Source organism: Hypomesus nipponensis, chromosome 19 (genome assembly GCF_054491055.1).
Source record: "Hypomesus nipponensis isolate SF chromosome 19, ASM5449105v1, whole genome shotgun sequence".
NCBI classification, from domain to species: domain Eukaryota; kingdom Metazoa; phylum Chordata; class Actinopteri; order Osmeriformes; family Osmeridae; genus Hypomesus; species Hypomesus nipponensis.
In genome coordinates this window covers 1494173-1512709 of record NC_140379.1, presented here as the reverse complement: position 1 = coordinate 1512709, position 18537 = coordinate 1494173, and the positions used below count along the sequence as shown (strand labels likewise).

The 18537-nt window shown below is 49.1% G+C and overlaps 1 protein-coding gene across 4 annotated transcripts in view; it reads right to left on the bottom strand.

Annotated features, from left to right (window-relative positions):
* The window catches only part of hipk3b (homeodomain interacting protein kinase 3b), a 45977-nt gene extending 28093 nt beyond the window's left edge, over positions 1-17884 (bottom strand). For all 4 annotated transcript variants that reach the window (XM_084681793.1, XM_084681794.1, XM_084681795.1 and 1 more), the window contains exons 1-2: positions 17532-17884; positions 4674-5946 (exon numbers count right to left, since the gene is read on the bottom strand). In XM_084681793.1, coding sequence (XP_084537919.1) covers positions 4674-5946; positions 17532-17604 — 1346 coding nt within the window. In that variant the 5' untranslated portion in view covers positions 17605-17884. The remainder of the gene's footprint in view (positions 1-4673; positions 5947-17531) is intronic.
* Between the last annotated feature and the right edge of the window lie 653 nt (positions 17885-18537).

Genomic DNA, 18537 nt, shown 5'->3' with positions numbered 1-18537 from the left:
CGCTTCCTGAAATATGGTGCATTTACCAGAAGTGAGTGAATGGAGGCCTGTGTGTGGTCTGTGTGTGGTCTGTGTGTGTGGCAAGATGGCTTGTGTGTGTGTGTGTGTGTGTGTGCACGGCCTGTGCGTGTGTATGTGTGTGTGTGTGTGTGTGCATGTGTGTGTGTGTGTGCATGTGTCCTTGTAAGAGGATGTTGTGAACTACACTTGTGCTGCTGTCATGCACAGTCTGGAGTCATCGCCACCAGCTCCATCCCAGCTGACCGGAACAAACTTCAACTAGAGCAGCTAGAAAGCCCCCAAATCTTTCACTCCTCCATCATGGCATCCTGCAGCTAATCAGTGGGTATGTGAAGGATGTCAACCAAACGGCTGGATCTCATTCTGTGTTGACTACAAGCTGCTGAACTGCCTCCTGTCCCTCCGTCACTGTGAAGAAAAACACTGAGTGGAAGACTGGACAACAAGAAGGAGAGAAATACATGACAACGTTTCTGCCTTTCTTTAAAGCAGTTTCCTAAGTGGAACTGCACATCAGCCATTAGGCTCCAGCAATGCTCTGAACAGTAACTTGCTGTTGTTAAAGCACAGTATGACGACTGTGACGTGTTCCTGTTGCTGCTCTATGACGACTGTGACGTGTTCCTGTTGCTGCTCTATGACGACTGTGACGTGTTACTGTGACGTGTTGCTGTTGCTGCTCTGTGTCCGGTAGCTCAGATGTGGTGGCTTCTGTCCCTGATCTAAATACAGACTGTTCCTCGACTCTGACCACCGAAAAACACTGTCAGAACGACACACTAATCTGCCCCCACCTACGCATAAACAGCAAGTCAGTTGTGTAGGCTGCAACAAGATCAAGGTTTTATAATATATGTAATTTACTTTTCTTTTCTACAGTGGAAAGGAACAACAGTCACTTCAGGGGTCATGGCTGGTCATGGCTGCAGTGACCTCAGGGCCAGAGGAACATCCTGGCAGGGCAAACCAGAGGAACATCCTGGCAGGGCAAACCAGAGGAACATCCTGGCAGGGCAAACCAGAGGAACATCCTGGCAGGGCAAACCAGAGGAACATCCTGGCAGGGCAAACCAGAGGAACATCCTGGCAGGGCAAACCAGAGGAACATCCTGGCAGGGCAAACCAGAGGAACACCCTGGCAGGACAAACCAGAGGAACATCCTGGCAGGGCAAACCAGAGGAACATCCTGGCAGGGCAAACCAGAGGAACACCCTGGCAGGGCAAACCAGAGGAACACCCTGGCAGGGCAAACCAGAGGAAAAATCGTCCGCAACAATATTTGCATGTTCGCTTTGCAACACACCGCCTCACTGGCTTACTGTTCTGGCAGAATGAATTATTCAAATGACATGTAAATTCCCGCTTGCTAAAACATTGTGTGGCCCAGTGATAGCATGGCTCAATGCCCCCTGCTAACTTCCACCAAGACCTCCCACAAACCAATCTGCTTTCTCTCATAAGACCAAGACGAAGTCCTCGCAAATAGCCCCAACCACATTTAGCTTGTCTAGCAAGTAGCTTATCTATAAACATGTAACTTCCGCCTTTTAAAGGATTCTGCGGATCCACAGATCAATTCGCATTACTTTCAGACTGAAGTAATTTAATAGAAGGTAATTGAATCACGTACCATCATAGTTCCACAGAGCTACATACTGTGAGAGGTCAACAAGATCAACATCTCCACCATCTTCCTCCATGGAGGAAGTGGACAAGTGAATACTATTATTAAAATGACTCTGTGGGCAAATCTACCACACATACAAAAATCCCTGGCTAGGATGTTTTTTTTTGTCTTTCACTTTGAGGAAATATGTTGAAACTGTTCACCTTCAGCCATTGACTCAATGGAGGGCAAGGTGGTACTTGAACTCAAGCCTTTCAGTAAAAAGTAGCCTCTAATGTGTAACGATAAGCTTCATGTGGTTGATTAAAATGCTGTATTAGCACAAAATAGCCATGATCACAGTGAAAAAGAAAATTATAAAAATAAAACTTTTGTTAAAACAAACTTTGTGAGAGCATGGCTAAAACGAACCTAGTTATGCATGTCGAGACGGTAAAGTTGAATCGTTGGAGGGAGAATATGTAGCGATCTGGGGGGTGCCAGCTGCTGGGCAGGACAGGGTGGACAGGCTCAGACAGATTGGGATTTAATCTGAGGCAGCAGAAGGGGTTTGTTGGATTAGGCACCCACACATACGTAGCTATGCTAACTCTGACATTAACTCCCATCGCCTAAAACATCACCTGCCTCGGTGCGTTGGCACCAAGGGCCCTCCCCACTCCCTGCTGAGGACTGGGAGCCTCTGGCACACAAACACTGCTGAGGACTGGGAGCCTCTGGCACACAAACACTGCTGAGGACTGGGAGCCTCTGGCACACAAACACTGCCGCCTGTCTCCCCTGGACACCATCAGGCCTCAGGGGGGGAGAGAGAGAGTGTGTGTGTGTGTGTGTGTGTGTGGCAGGCCTGTGTGTGTGTGTGTGTGTGTGGCAGGCCTGTGTGTGTGTGTGTGTGTGGCAGGCCTGTGTGTGTGTGTGTGTGGGTGCGTGTGGCAGGCCTGTGTGTGTGTGTGTGTGTGTGGCAGGCCTGTGTGTGTGTGTGTGTGTGTGTGTGTGGCAGGCCTGTGTGTGTGTGGCAGGCCTGTGTGTGTGTGTGTGTGTGTGTGTGTGTGTGTGTGTGTGTGTGTGTGTGTGTGTGTGTGTGTGTGTGTGTGTGTGTGTGTGTGTGTGTGTGTGTGTGTGTGTGTGTGTGTGTGTTTTCAAGCCTCGAACATGCCATGGGAACACCTGCAGCTAGCTGGAACTGGATGACCTGGATGCTGCACAGGAGCAGAGTGAGTCAGTCCAGCAAGCTGACCTTGCCTCTCATTTCAAGCTCCCAACCCTGAGGTAAGACACTAAGAGAAGTCCCTCTCTCTAAAAACATACATCTTTACTTGTGATGCTGTGGCAAATGTATTGAGCCTTAAAAGGATTGTGAGAATGAACTTTGTACCTCTGTCAGAGCCTGAGTCTCGGTCCCATTCAATTCCACTCCACTAAAATTCCTTTAATTCCAGTCGAATCCATCAAATTAATTTCCATTCCATTTATTAATTTCTTAAATAAACTGAAATTGTCCAGGTGAACTCAGGCCATGTTCGTTCTCTGAGAAGCACGGCGGAGAGGGTTTAATTAGAAAAGGCTGTAGTTAATTAAAGACACGCTGCCACGTGCAAGCCCGATGGTTACAGCTTCTTTCAGGCAGTGGAAAACAGCAGAGCTGTCTTCCATCTGCCAGAGCAGAGCCAGAGCAGAGCAATGACGTCCCACACTGCAGCATCCATGGACACGGAAGCTAATGCAAGGTTAGGACCTTATTTGGTGCGCTTGGTAATGGATCTATTAGGATGACAAATTTCCTTCAAACTCAATTGTCATTGCACAGCTAAACTATCGAGCTGAAACTACCGTCCACAGACCACTTTGCAATGTGGCTGAGCGCATACAGGACATATCTGTCTCCCTGCATGATGAGCCTTGAGAAATAAGTTCTCTATTTAAGGAGAATCACTTTTCAGACCTCAAAAACAAGTCTGTCACAAAAGGCCTGAGAGGACACGGCGAAGGACCAGCCAGGCCCCTTTAACATCCTTCTCCTTCACACAAACAAACTGTCTGCCCACAGACCTCAGAACAAGGCTACTCACAACAAACTCTACGCTGGGGCTCATCCACCCCAGTCACTGGTGTCATGTCTGCTTCCTCTAACTTCAACTGAAACACTGACTGGATGCTGCCACAGGTCGTTTGTCTCCAGGGTTTTCCATTTGCTCGTCCAAGAGAAGGACCACAGGAGTATTACTGTTGTACTGTGCATACGAGCTGTGGCTAGATCAACACAGACATACGGACTATTTACATTCCTACCAGCATGTATTGTTGCTGGGACGTTTATTCAAGGTCCATCCCATTGGAATAATCAAACACTAAGTACATGCCTTGAACAAAGACCTCAAACATTTGCCAACAAGCAAATTCTCTCAACAAATTCGACAAATCCCTCGGACTCCCGAGTGCACGACCCAAACCTGGCTCTGCCCAACCGCTAACAATACCAGAGATGTTCACAAACTTGTACAGACAGCTATTGATTTCTTCCTCTCTCCATTGTGTGGTCGGCTGTTTTCAGAAGTGGCTTTCCGTTCCCAGGCAGAAGGGCCATGAGCCAGCGACTCTGCCAGTAACCGTGTGGGGGTCATATTCTTGAACAGGTCGTGGTATGCTAACACTGAGTGCACAGGATGTTGTATCTTACGGGGGACGTTTCCTTGCCTTGCCTCTGGGGGAACATTTCTTATCCAGCCTCACTTACGTCATTGGTCAAAGGCCTGGTATCTTGTAAGTGTCAGTGTGAATTTCTGGTTATTTATGTGAATGTTTGAGGTAAACTTTTGATTATTTCTTTTTTTTTTTTTATCTGTAAAACATCCTTAGGTTTGAGGTGTTACATTAATACAAAATAATGTTATTATTCTTTTTATGGATGCACCAAGGACTCAAACAAACACCTTTGGAGAGATCTTTAACTTTGTTCAACACCCCTCCGATGACTTACAACCCCTCCAAAAAAAGAAGAAGAACAAAAACAGGAAGTGTCCTCACCTATAGTACCGAGACTGGAGGTACGTGGAGCACACGGCTTTGGAAACATGGCTGGCCGAGCCGAAGTCTATCACCTTCACCCTGTAGGGCTGCCTCACAGGATCCACCAGCATAATGTTCTCGGGCTTAAGGTCTGCATGAATCAGACCCATCATCTTCAGCTTCCTCAGCGCCATGGCAACCTGCTGCAGCACGGGCCGGATCACCTTCAGGGGCAGCGGGCTGAACTTGTTCTGCTTCAGGAAGTCGTACAGGTTCTGCTCCAGCATCTCAAACACCAGGCAGGTGTGGCTGCGGTGCTGGAAGCACTCAAAGGCCCGCACCAGGTTGTGTTCGTCCGCGTTCTCCCCGCTCAGCCGCGCCAGGATGCCCACCTCGATCTGGCCCTGCCGCGCGTACGACGGGTGGTTCTTCAGGATCTTCACCGCCACCACCTCCCCCGTGCCTCTCTTCCAGCACTTCACCACCTGGCCGAAGGTTCCCCGGCCCAGGAACTCCAGCACCTCATAGGTGTTCTTCATAGAACACAGGACCTCGTGCTGGACCAGCTGGTAGTCTCCGTCCCCTCCTCCCGCCCCGCCCGCCCCTGTGGCCCCCTGCTTGAGGGCCCCCCCTCCCCCGGCCGCGGGCACGGCCGGGTTTCCCCCTACAGTCGTGGTTTGCATCATGGCAGGCAGCATGGACAGTTCCTCCAGAATCTGCATGGCGCTCCCTCGGTTCTCCAGCTCCTCGCTCTTACGTTTCAGCCCGCATCGCTGAGAGACCTCGGCCCAGTTCAAACCTCCGCAGTCTTCCTCGTCGACTTCCGTTCCCCCGTCGCTTTCCTCCACTTTCTCACCTCCTCCCCGTCTCCTGCCCTCTCCCCTTCCCCCTCCTCCTGCCCCTGCTCCTCCACTGCTGCCTCCGCTGCCTCGATCCTTCTGCTCCTGCCCTTTGACCTGTGAGGGGACTGCCCCTGGTAGCGCAGGGCCTGCTCCTGCTCCTCCTTCTCTACTTCCTGCAGTGCTGGGCTGCTCTCTCCGGACCCCTCGCACCACCACAGTCTTCACCTGTCCTCCGCGAGCTCTCACGCCCACAGCCGAGTCTGGAGCGACCGGGGGAGGGAGCTTGTTGGGGTGCGCGATGCCGAGGGTTGAGCTGTTCAGACGCAGGTGAGCCCTCTCATGGTACACACAGCTGCTGGGCTCCACTTTCAGTTTCTTTACGCTGCAAAAGGCACTTGTCTGGGTTTGATAAATGTGTGGTGGGTAGACCAAGACTTGTGAGGCCATACCTGGACAGACAGAGAAGCACACACAAAACAAACATATATACGCGTGAGATCATCAATATAAGCATATTCAATTATGTCAAGACAGGAATCATTACGGTGTCCTGTTTCAAACTGAGACATTTGTATGATGAGGTAGTAATACAAGCAATGTTCTAAGCGAAATGCCAATCTAATTCCTCCTTCAAAACAAGATAGAAATGTTATTTTCAACTAAGGTTAACGTCATGAATTACTCAGCCGATGACATTTGAAAAATAGCATGCATCAATATGACAAGTTACATTTCATATAAAACAAAACATACTCCTTTTGTCGACTACATGAGGACAATCTAGTACTAGGCAGAAAAGCCTTCATATAACAGTGGTAAACAAAAAGTAAAGCAATTGTTCTGATGTTGTTTGTAAGGGCCTGCCATGGCTAAGGATAGGTTCCCTTCTGCATCTGTGCAGATCCTGGTAATCATTACACCACTGCCATTTCTCAAGAGGACCATGGAAAAGTACAGCGGCTGGGAAAAAAAAACACTTTTTGGGGGGGTGTTTTTCTTCCTTTTTTGGGGCCAAAGCCAGCTCATGCTTAAACGAGGAATTGCATAAGACAGCAAGGCCCCCTAGTCATTACCACATCATAAATGGAGATAAGTGCATCTGTCCAGATTTGCTCTTCGGTTTTATTTCCCCCTCAGTGTTTGCTAGCTGAGGTCAAAGGTGATGGCACTCAGGACTGAATCATGTCGTATGCTGTTCTAGGTCAAGAGACACAAGCACAAACGGATGTCCGATGGCAGAGTGACACGCTGTATCTCTGAACGACGTAAGGCTTGTCCCTTCTCCCCTTAACAGCCCTTTGCACAGGCGTAGCAGCCGACCAATCAGCTGAGAGTAAACAACACACTCCGTTGAAGTGTTCCCAAATAGCATCGCCATGTCGGCCAATCATCTGCAACCCCACCGCCAACACCGTGCACGTTGGAGAAGACCAACTTCTCTAAAAGGTTCGCCTGACCTTTCTGGGCCGTTTCCATGCATCACACCTCTTGTCTCTAGGCAACAGATGTATTCAGAGTGAGTGTTAGTGTGAGTGAATGAGAGAGAGAGAGAGAGTGGAGAGAGAGACAGAGAGAGAGAGACAGACAGACAGAGACAGACAGAGAGACAGAGACAGAGACAGAGACAGAGACAGAGACAGAGACAGACAGAGACAGAGAGACAGAGAGAGACAGAGAGAGACAGAGACAGAGAGAATGTGTTTGGGGGAGTAAAGTAGCTAAGTGTCCAGCAGAGCATCAGGTCAGCGCTCTCAAATGACGTAGAGGAACACTCCTCCCCACCTCTCCATCGACTCAGAAAACAAGAAGTAGAGATGTCACCCCTGCTAGCGAATATCAGGCACGAGGATTTCCCCAGGTCACAGAACATTTAAGGAGGACAGGCCAGGGGGCGGAAGTTGCTGCGGGGAACCGCTAAGGATGAACATGTCTCCTGGCTACCTTTGCTGTTTACGAAAGACAGGGGTTTTACCAGCGTAGTCTGCCCTGGCACTCCGACCTTTGACCTTACCCCCGGCCCACGACCTACTTCCTGTCTAAAGAAACATTTCCTGTGACATCAGAACATCACAGCAGCGCGTCCACACCAGCTACCAGACTGTAATCCAGGAGTATCCAGAGGGAGACGTGTTTAGACTCGCTGGGTCTAACAGCAGCCTCGACATACCGTCGACGACGACTGCTGCAGAGGCACAGGAACCACGCTGACGCGTTTGAAATATAAATTATAATCAAAAAGATGACAAATTATACCGTTTCAGATGTTGAGGCTGTAATTAAAAGGTAGTGGGTGAGAGAATAAATGGTTCGCAGACAACTGCAGCTTCTGTGAAGAGGGAGGGTGAGGAGGGAGGGTGAGGAGGGAGGGTGAGGGGAGAGGGTGGGGGTGAGGAGGGAGGGTGAGGGGGGAGGGGGAGGGGAGAGGGGGGAGGGTGAGGAGGGAGGGTGAGGAGGGAGGGGGGAGGGTGAGGAGGGAGGGTGAGGAGGGAGGGGGGAGGGTGAGGAGGGAGGGGGAAGGGTGAGGGGGGAGGGTGAGGGGGGAGGGTGAGGGGAGAGGGTGAAGGTGAGGAGGGAGGGGGGAGGGTGAAGAGGGAGGGGGGAGGGTGAGGAGGGAGGGTGAGGGGGGAGGGTGAGGGTGAGGAGGGAGGGGGGAGGGTGAGGAGGGAGGGTGAGGAGGGAGGGTGAGGAGGGAGGGGGGAGGGTGAGGAGGGAGGGTGAGGAGGGAGGGGGGAGGGTGAGGAGGGAGGGTGAGGGGGGAGGGTGAGGAGGGAGGGTGAGGGTGAGGAGGGAGGGGGGAGGGTGAGGAGGGAGGGTGAGGAGGGAGGGTGAGGAGGGAGGGGGGAGGGTGAGGAGGGAGGGTGAGGAGGGAGGGTGAGGGTGAGGAGGGAGGGTGAGGAGGGAGGGTGAGGAGGGAGGGTGAGGGTGAGGAGGGAGGGGGGAGGGTGAGGGGGGAGGGTGAGGGGGGAGGGTGAGGGGGGAAGGTGAGGAGGGAGGGTGAGGGGGGAGGGGGAGGGGGGAGGGGGAGGGGGAGGGTGAGGGTGAGGAGGGAGGGTGAGGGGGGAGGGTGAGGGGAGAGGGGGGAGGGTGAGGGGGGAGGGTGAGGGGGGAGGGTGAGGGGAGAGGGGGGAGGGTGAGGAGGGAGGGTGAGGGGGGAGGGTGAGGGGAGAGGGGGGAGGGTGAGGAGGGAGGGTGAGGGGGGAGGGTGAGGGGAGAGGGGGGAGGGTGAGGGGAGAGGGGGGAGGGTGAGGAGGGAGGGGGAGGGGAGAGGGGGGAGGGTGAGGAGGGAGGGTGAGGGGAGAGGGGGGAGGGTGAGGGGAGAGGGGGGAGGGTGAGGAGGGCAGAGCTGTGTGCCAGGCTGCTAGGCTAGTCCCTAGTGCCTAGGCTAACCCTAACCCTAGGCTGGAGACGGGCATTAAAGGAAGGGTAGGTACGTTTTGCGAACCTTGCAATTTTGGCTTGAGTTCGAAAGGATTCAAACCAAAATATCCCACCCTCCCTTCAAAGCCACTCCCCCAAAACACATGAACTGACTACTGTTGGGACAATCATTGCATTCGGTCTGAATGCCATGTTTATTACAGTCCTGCCAGCCTCACATTCGGTCTGAATGCCATGTTTATTACAGTCGTGCCAGCCTCACATTCGGTCTGAATGCCATGTTTATTACAGTCGTGCCAGCCTCACATTCGGTCTGAATGCCATGTTTATTACAGTCCTGCCAGCCTCACATTCGGTCTGAATGCCATGTTTATTACAGTCCTGCCAGCCTCACATTCGGTCTGAATGCCATGTTTATTACAGTCCTGCCAGCCTCACATTCGGTCTGAATGCCATGTTTATTACAGTCCTGCCAGCCTCACATTCGGTCTGAATGCCATGTTTATTACAGTCCTGCCAGCCTCACATTCGGTCTGAATGCCATGTTTATTACAGTCCTGCCAGCCTCACATTCGGTCTGAATGCCATGTTTATTACAGTCCTGCCAGCCTCACATTCGGTCTGAATGCCATGTTTATTAAAGTCCTGCCAGCCTCACATTCGGTCTGAATGCCATGTTTATTACAGTCCTGCCAGCCTCACATTCGGTCTGAATGCCATGTTTATTACAGTCCTGCCAGCCTCACATTCGGTCTGAATGCCATGTTTATTACAGTCCTGCCAGCCTCACATTCGGTCTGAATGCCATGTTTATTACAGTCCTGCCAGCCTCACATTCGGTCTGAATGCCATGTTTATTACAGTCCTGCCAGCCTCACATTCGGTCTGAATGCCATGTTTATTACAGTCCTGCCAGCCTCACATTCGGTCTGAATGCCATGTTTATTACAGTCCTGCCAGCCTCACATTCGGTCTGAATGCCATGTTTATTACAGTCCTGCCAGCCTCACATTCGGTCTGAATGCCATGTTTATTACAGTCCTGCCAGCCTCACATTCGGTCTGAATGCCATGTTTATTACAGTCCTGCCAGCCTCACATTCGGTCTGAATGCCATGTTTATTACAGTCCTGCCAGCCTCACATTCGGTCTGAATGCCATGTTTATTACAGTCCTGCCAGCCTCACATTCGGTCTGAATGCCATGTTTATTACAGTCCTGCCAGCCTCACATTCGGTCTGAATGCCATGTTTATTACAGTCCTGCCAGCCTCACATTCGGTCTGAATGCCATGTTTATTACAGTCCTGCCAGCCTCACATTCGGTCTGAATGCCATGTTTATTACAGTCCTGCCAGCCTCACATTCGGTCTGAATGCCATGTTTATTACAGTCCTGCCAGCCTCACATTCGGTCTGAATGCCATGTTTATTACAGTCGTGCCAGCCTCACATTCGGTCTGAATGCCATGTTTATTACAGTCCTGCCAGCCTCACATTCGGTCTGAATGCCATGTTTATTACAGTCCTGCCAGCCTCACATTCGGTCTGAATGCCATGTTTATTACAGTCCTGCCAGCCTCACATTCGGTCTGAATGCCATGTTTATTACAGTCCTGCCAGCCTCACATTCGGTCTGAATGCCATGTTTATTACAGTCCTGCCAGCCTCACATTCGGTCTGAATGCCATGTTTATTACAGTCCTGCCAGCCTCACATTCGGTCTGAATGCCATGTTTATTACAGTCCTGCCAGCCTCACATTCGGTCTGAATGCCATGTTTATTAAAGTCCTGCCAGCCTCACATTCGGTCTGAATGCCATGTTTATTACAGTCCTGCCAGCCTCACATTCGGTCTGAATGCCATGTTTATTACAGTCCTGCCAGCCTCACATTCGGTCTGAATGCCATGTTTATTACAGTCCTGCCAGCCTCACATTCGGTCTGAATGCCATGTTTATTACAGTCCTGCCAGCCTCACATTCGGTCTGAATGCCATGTTTATTACAGTCCTGCCAGCCTCACATTCGGTCTGAATGCCATGTTTATTACAGTCCTGCCAGCCTCACATTCGGTCTGAATGCCATGTTTATTACAGTCCTGCCAGCCTCACATTCGGTCTGAATGCCATGTTTATTACAGTCCTGCCAGCCTCACATTCGGTCTGAATGCCATGTTTATTACAGTCCTGCCAGCCTCACATTCGGTCTGAATGCCATGTTTATTACAGTCCTGCCAGCCTCACATTCGGTCTGAATGCCATGTTTATTACAGTCCTGCCAGCCTCACATTCATCGAATGTATTACATTTTACTGTCAAACCTTTAGATTTATTGGTTGCTATAAGGATGTGAAGTTTATTTCAGCAAATATGACAAATTAAACAACATTACTGACATTAACAAGTCAGTTGTGCTTCATTCTCACACAACTTACTCCACAGGAGGTCATATCCTCTATTGGTCTTCAGTTCAGTGACACACACACCCAGAATGACTCCTGGCCATGTTACTGTACGTGTAAATACACTTCCCTGACTGACATTTAGTCATTTTAGTCATTTAGCAGACGCTCTTATCCAGAGTGACTTACAGTAAGTACAGGGATGTTCCCCCGAGAAAAGTAGGGTGAAGTGCCTTGCCCAAGGACACAACGTCATTTGGCACGGCCGGGAATCGAACCAGCGACCTTCAGATTACTAGCTCAGCCACCTGACAACCAAGATGCAGTTGGAACTCTGCACTTCTGATCCTTGATCTTCTGCAGTAGGTTCTATAGGGACAACGTGTTTGCGTTGCAGTGGATGAAACCTACCCAAAGTCAAAGTCCCTCATGGAGACAGAATCACACATGAGATCTACAAGAGAGGTCTGTTCAGGCTAGTCACATGTCTGGCTAACGCACAAAGGCTTCAGGAACAAAGGGAAACAAACATGAGGCACTAAACATATTGTACTAGATCCAGTTTAACTCGTCTTAACAATGACAGAACCCTTCTTTGAGTGGTTTGCTATACAGTGATCTGGTTAATGTTGTTTCCTGCAGCTGTGTACTGTGAGGCTCTGTGCTGCATGCTTCCTGTGCTGTGAGACCCTCTATGGTCCCGTTTAGAGACAGGGAGCAGGCCTCACAGGATAGCACTATCAGAAGCAGGCCTCACAGGATATCACTATCAGAAGCAGGCCTCACAGGATATCACTATCAGAAGCAGGCCTCACAGGATATCACTATCAGAAGCAGGCCTCACAGGATATCACTATCAGAAGCAGGCCTCACAGGATATCACTATCAGAAGCAGGCCTCACAGGATATCACTATCAGCAAACACAGCCATTCCTCCACCAGACGGGCTTTGTGTGTCAAACCATCAACATAATAGCTACTGTCTTGCCTGTAACAGTGACCAGCTAGTCCCTGGACGCATGTTCCTACCCTCACCCTTCACCCTCACCCCTTCACCCTCACCCTCCACCCTCACCCCTTCACCCTCACCCCTTCACCCCTCACCCCTTCACCCCTCACCCCTTCACCCTCACCCCCTCACCCCCACCCCTTCACCCTCACCCTCCACCCCTCACCCCTTCACCCTCACCCCTTCACCCCAACCCCTTCACCCTCACCCCTTCACCCTCACCCCTTCACCCTCACCCCTTCACCCCCACCCCTTCACCCCCACCCCTCTACCCTTCACCCTCACCCCTTCACCCTCACCCCTTCACCCTCACCCCTTCACCCTCACCCCTTCACCCCCACCCCTTCACCGCAGTGTTGGGGAGGGTCTCCTGGACCAAAGGGGCCTGGGACTAAAAGGGTCTTTAGCTTAGACAAGCCAACAGGGTGGCAGCTGCAGCGCTCTGCTATTCTTACCCCCCTGTAGCCTGACACTGTCGTCTGACCAGGGGCTCGTGGACGGTATCATCCCTCACTCACTCAGTCTTCCCCTTCTCTCGACAGCCTCTCGGGAGCAAAGTAATTGTGCGCAGTTGACCTTTGACCCTCGGTGGGTCGGGATTCAACCGAGAGGTGAAAAAATAACCAGCCCACACCTGTCCTGTGAGGAGAAACAGACATGGAGGCAGAGAGAACAGGCGGTGCAAGGCTAGCAACAGCTGATAGCAGAGGAAAAACAAATAGGCCTGTAATGCATTGCGCGCGCGCGAGAGAGAGAGAGAGAGAGAGAGAGAGAGAGAGAGAGAGAGAGAGAGAGAGAGAGAGAGAGAGAGAGAGAGAGAGAGAGAGAGAGAGAGAGAGAGAGAGAGAGAGAGAGAGAGAGAGAGAGAGAGAGAGAGAGAGAGAGAGAGAGAGAGAGAGAGAGAGAGAGAGAGAGAGAGAGAGAGAGAGAGAGAGTGTGTGTGTGTGTGTGTGTGTGTTTGTGTGTGTGCGGGGGGGACGTGTCACAGTGAAAAAGGTGCAATTAATTCAGTAACAAAGTGCAAAAAAAAACTTTGAAAAAATGCCTTGGACTGGAAATAGCCTTTCAGTAAAGTTAGTCTAAACACATGCTTCATTTGGCTTCACATAAAACAACTTTACTGAACGCTTCACCAAACTATATATAGCTGACCCTATATGGCTTGTATGGTTAAAGACAGTTCCAGTAAAGACTACATAGGTCAACAATAAAGTAAAGTACTTAGGTTGCCATGCTGTGGTGAAACTCCACTTAATGTCCACTAAAAAGCATAGAAAACAGGATGTGGCTATAAATTCAAAAGGTCAAAATATTTCAGGGTTTTTTTTTCTTCTTCTTTGGATGAACAAAATAACTTTTGTTTTACCACAGACCAAACAAATTCCTCTGAAATTCTCTCTCCCTCTCTGTGAAAGCAACAGCCTTCATGATAAGACATCCATTATGATAATCTACCTCCATCATTTTTACGTCATACATTTTCAAAACACGTTTCATTGTCAGGAACAGCAACATGAGACATCCCCTTGGAAAGTCCCACACCCAAACTGTAGATGAAAGTCTTAAAAGCTGCGAGGTAAAAGTACTGCCAGTCATTTCAGAGCCTTCGTACTTTCTCTCAAACGCTACTCTATCAACAGTCCCTGTGCTCTGACTGACTTCAGCTCAACACACTTATCTCTTCTGGTTCCCTAAGGCAGTTTTGGCAGGTGATACAGCCATTACCCTGACCAGTTCAGAGGCTTTTCAGTCAAGATTGTCTTTGTAAAACGGTAAGGTCCATTTTATGGTCCGAAATGTCGGAATGCAATATTCAAAATTGACACAAGTTTGGGTAATCTAAGCTATCATCGAGGCAAAATCTACTTGATTTACGCAAGTAACCTCCTGTATCCCTCCCCCCCCTCCCCCAGCCCAGCCCAGCCAGGCCCCGGTCAGACAGATTATCCTGCCTGTACACCGTCCATCTGCTCTCTGTCTCAGACGCAGCAGCAGTCGTGGTGTCTGCCATGACACCGGCCTCCTCCTGCCTGCGTCCCTTCACATCTAAGCCCAGCGGAACAGCGGAAGGCTCTTCTGTAGAGCTGTCCCAGTGATGTAGGGCCCCTGTGTGAGGCAGCAGTGAGGCAGCAGTGAGGCAGCAGTGAGGCAGCAGTGAGGCAGCAGTGAGGCAGCAGTGAGGCAGCAGTGAGGCAGCAGTGAGGCTGCAGTGAGGCTGCAGTGAAGCAGCAGTGAGGCTGCAGTGAGGCTGCAGTGAGGCTGCAGTGAGGCTGCAGTGAGGCTGCAGTGAGGCTGCAGTGAGGCTGCAGTGAGGCAGCAGTGAGGCAGCAGTGAGGCAGCAGTGAGGCCCCGCTCTTCCCTCACATGGTCTCTACATGAGCTGGTCTTGTGCAGAGACCAAAACCAGACAACCTTCAGGGCACAGATAGAGCCGTGAGGTCACACACACGTGTACACACATTTTAAAAATGAGACAGAGGATCCTTTATCTAGCAGGAACTGATCCTAGTCCAGAGAAACAGCCAAGCGGCAATCAGGCAAGCGTACAACCACGACGTGGATGAAGAATAGCGAACCCTTCTAAACCCTAGCTGGCTAATATACGCTAATGGGTAAACAAAAGCTGATGCCCGACAAATTGCATACAGCGTGCTCCACTTAGAAACAGTGGAGACAAACAAATTGAGTGCAGGGCACATCAATACTGTGTGGTGACACTAGACCAACCATTGATTTGCCACAGAAAGGAGGGGTACATTCAAATGCTCAAACATAAACAGCTGATGGAGACAAAAGGGATTAGGTCATGGGAGGGGAATCATCCAGGCCTTAGAGAAATATCTCTAACCAGGCCTACTCAACAAGAAATATCTCTAACCAGGTCTACTCAACAAGAAATATCTCTAACCAGGTCTACTCAACAAGAAATATCTCTAACCAGGTCTACTCAACAAGAAATATCTCTAACCAGGTCTACTCAACAAGAAATATCTCTAACCAGGTCTACTCAACAAGAAATATCTCTAACCAGGTCTACTCAACAAGAAATATCTCTAACCAGGCCTATTCAACAAGAAATATCTCTAACCAGGTCTACTCAACAACATGAAATCTCTCTAACCAGGCCTCCCAAACAACATAAAATATATCTAAACATCTCTTACCAGCCCTACTCAGCAACATACCCTCTAACACATACACTGCCTTAAGATCACCACAACCCTGTCACTGTGACCCTCTAGTAGGCCTACACTTTGGGTGAAAAGAAGACATTGGAGGGCCCTGCTTGGTTTGTTAAGGGGGGTTGTGGAGAGGGCTGAATGAGCAAAGTTAGATCACATGAGACACATCTTGGGCTGCTTCAATAAAGAAGACACGAGACAGGGAGAGCAGAGCAGCAGCACCCACTATGTCTCTGTCTGTCTGTATGTGTGTGTCTGTATGTCTGTCTGTGTCTCTCTGTCTATCTGTCTGTCTATGTCTCTCTCTATCTTTCTCTCTCTCTCTCTATGTCTCTCTCTGTCTGTCTGTCTGTCTGTCTGTCTGTCTGTCTGTCTGTCTGTCTATGTCTTTCTCTCTCTCTGTCTAAATCTCTCTCTCTCTGTCTGTCTATGTCTCTCTCTCCGTCTATGTCTCTCTCTCTCTCCGTCTATGTCTCTCTCTCTCTCCGTCTATGTCTCTCTCTCTCTCCGTCTATGTCTCTCTCTCTCCGTCTATGTCTCTCTCTCTCCGTCTATGTCTCTCTCTCTCCGTCTATGTCTCCGTCTCTCCGTCTCTCCCTCTCTCCCTCCCTCTCTCTCCCTCCCTCTCTCTCCCTCTCTCTCCCTCTCTCTCTCTCTCCCTCTCTCTCCCTCTCTCTCTCTCTCTCCGGCCAAAGTTACACATTCCTCCCAGCACTGCTATCAGATTAGTGAGAAACAGAAAAACAACCAAGATTCTAAGCTTTTTCTGACAGAGCAAACAGAGCTCAGTCAAGCAAGGACTCGTCACAAAGTCTGATTAAAGAGCTAATACAAGTTGTTCCTCATATCTTGGTTGGTCTGAATAAGTGATTCTCAAAATCAAGGTTGTGCCTTCAAACTCACACTCTGCTGGAACTCAACAGAACAGTCCTCACTTACAGCTGTCTGTTTGGCAGGACCAGACAGAATTCAGCACTATCAAATTGTAGGCAACATCCTTCACAAAAACAATTCTGAAAATTCAGGGCCATCCAGAATAGTTTATCTTCCTACAAGAGTGCAGCCAGGAGTCAAAGAGCAAAGTGTTTAGCGAGAGCTGTTTGTCTTAAGGGGAAGTTGAACTTCAGACTATAAGGCAATAACGTAGGTAACCGCTTCAGGCTGGCAGGGAAAACATCAAACAAACAGAAGAATGCTCGTCAATAAAGCAGGAGGCGTCATGAAATGTTTAGCTCTGGAATGCATGTCAAAACAGGATAAGGGATCAATTAGAAGAATACCGAGCTGAATGTTAGCGGTGTTGAAGTGGCATAGCTTGAGGATGTGAACGAAGTATGCTTTTAAAATAGATTCGTGTACTCCCTAACTACTTTGTGTAACGTTCTCTCGGAGATCAATGAAGTTTATATCTAAGGATTTGGGAGTATTTTTGGTCAAGGCTGTCGAGTTATCAAACACTTAACGCCTCTTTAAAATGACAAAACAAGCATAGTCTGCGCGACCCCCAAGTTAGCTTTCAAAAGCTGGGTTGACCTGCACGTAGACAGGCTGGTGGTGGTTAAAATAGAGGCTGACTGCAAGCAATGGAGCGTTGGGGGAGGGCAATGCTGAGAAACATAATTCCCTTGATGAGCCGTATCTTTTAAAATACTAACTGAGACGGGATTATGAACTACAGTACTTTGACAGTTAAGAACTTCCAATTAATTGTCGTTGGGAATCAGTCTACGTAACCTGACATATGTCATATTAGTTTCGGTCATAAGTTCTGAAGAACTCACGTCATGTCAACAGACACAGACATCTGTAACCACATTACTCACCATTGACAGTAGAATATAATAAAACGTTACGGATTTATATCTATCTAGGCTATCAGCTTCTGCCCTCAAATCAAAAATCTACTAAGATAGCTAGCTAGATGGACTGCCGAAGCAGAGTATATTTGTGGCTCAAGAAGTTAGCTTAGCGAGCTAGCTAAGCAAGATTATTTTCCATCTTTCTCGTGGACAATTCACAGGATAACTTGTTTGCAAATAATATCAAAATACAACTGACATCTTACCTTCACGTAGATTAACGATAGGTAGAATCCAGGGCTTCTCTGAACATGTTATGGACTTAAACACCCATAGCATGCACAGTCTGCCTGCATTGCTGCCATCTTGTCCGAGACGACAAGAGGGGAGAGCTCGCTCTCAACAACACCACCATCTCCCACATTTTAAACTTCAAATAACTCATGCACTTTAACGTTCTGTGACACCAAATCTTTCCCGGGACGTTTTTGTAATGTTCAAGTTATTCTCTGGTCTCTTCGGGCCACGAAGCCCATCTTCGAAGAGGTGTCAGTTACCCTTCTATCTCGAGGGCTGCTCCCGTTGTAGCTGTCTCTCTAACATGTCCCTCTCTCTCTCTCTATCTCAGCTGCGTGCTAGATGTTTGTGAGCTGACGGGATAGAGCTGGCTAGACCAAGGTAATCAAAGCAAGAGCTTAGCGATGAGACGCGCATGACAGGTGACTTCTGTGAGAGCAATTTTTAATGGTCAAGGGAGCGGGCATTATGGATAGGGAAGTCATTTAATGTAAGTGTGTTGTTAGAAAGAAATACACCGAAAATTACAGTAGGTAATACAGTATCTTGTGGTTATTATCTTGAAATGTAAATTCAGGGATATAATAAAATGGCGATACATTTCTCCGTTTTGTCATATATTTTTCTCTGTTCCCGACCATAAACGCAAATAATAGAAATGATTAATGAATTGTTAATCTGGCGACACAATTCTCTTCTGCATGAAGCAGGGAAAGATATGCACGTTGCTAAGGAAACTGCCCAGCTTCTGTTTTCTCAAGAGGTGCTTAACTCGAGTGTTGTGGAGATAGTCCCAATTAGGATTTCATCGTAGGCTACGTAATAGAAATTAAAGAGGCAATGCTGAAAATGTCCATTTCTATTACGTCAACAATTTACCTACAAAATAAACAGCTTTAAATTAACTCATGTTATATATCCCTGAGACAGACTCGAATATCCTATACCATGATACCATAGTCCTATGAACAGGTG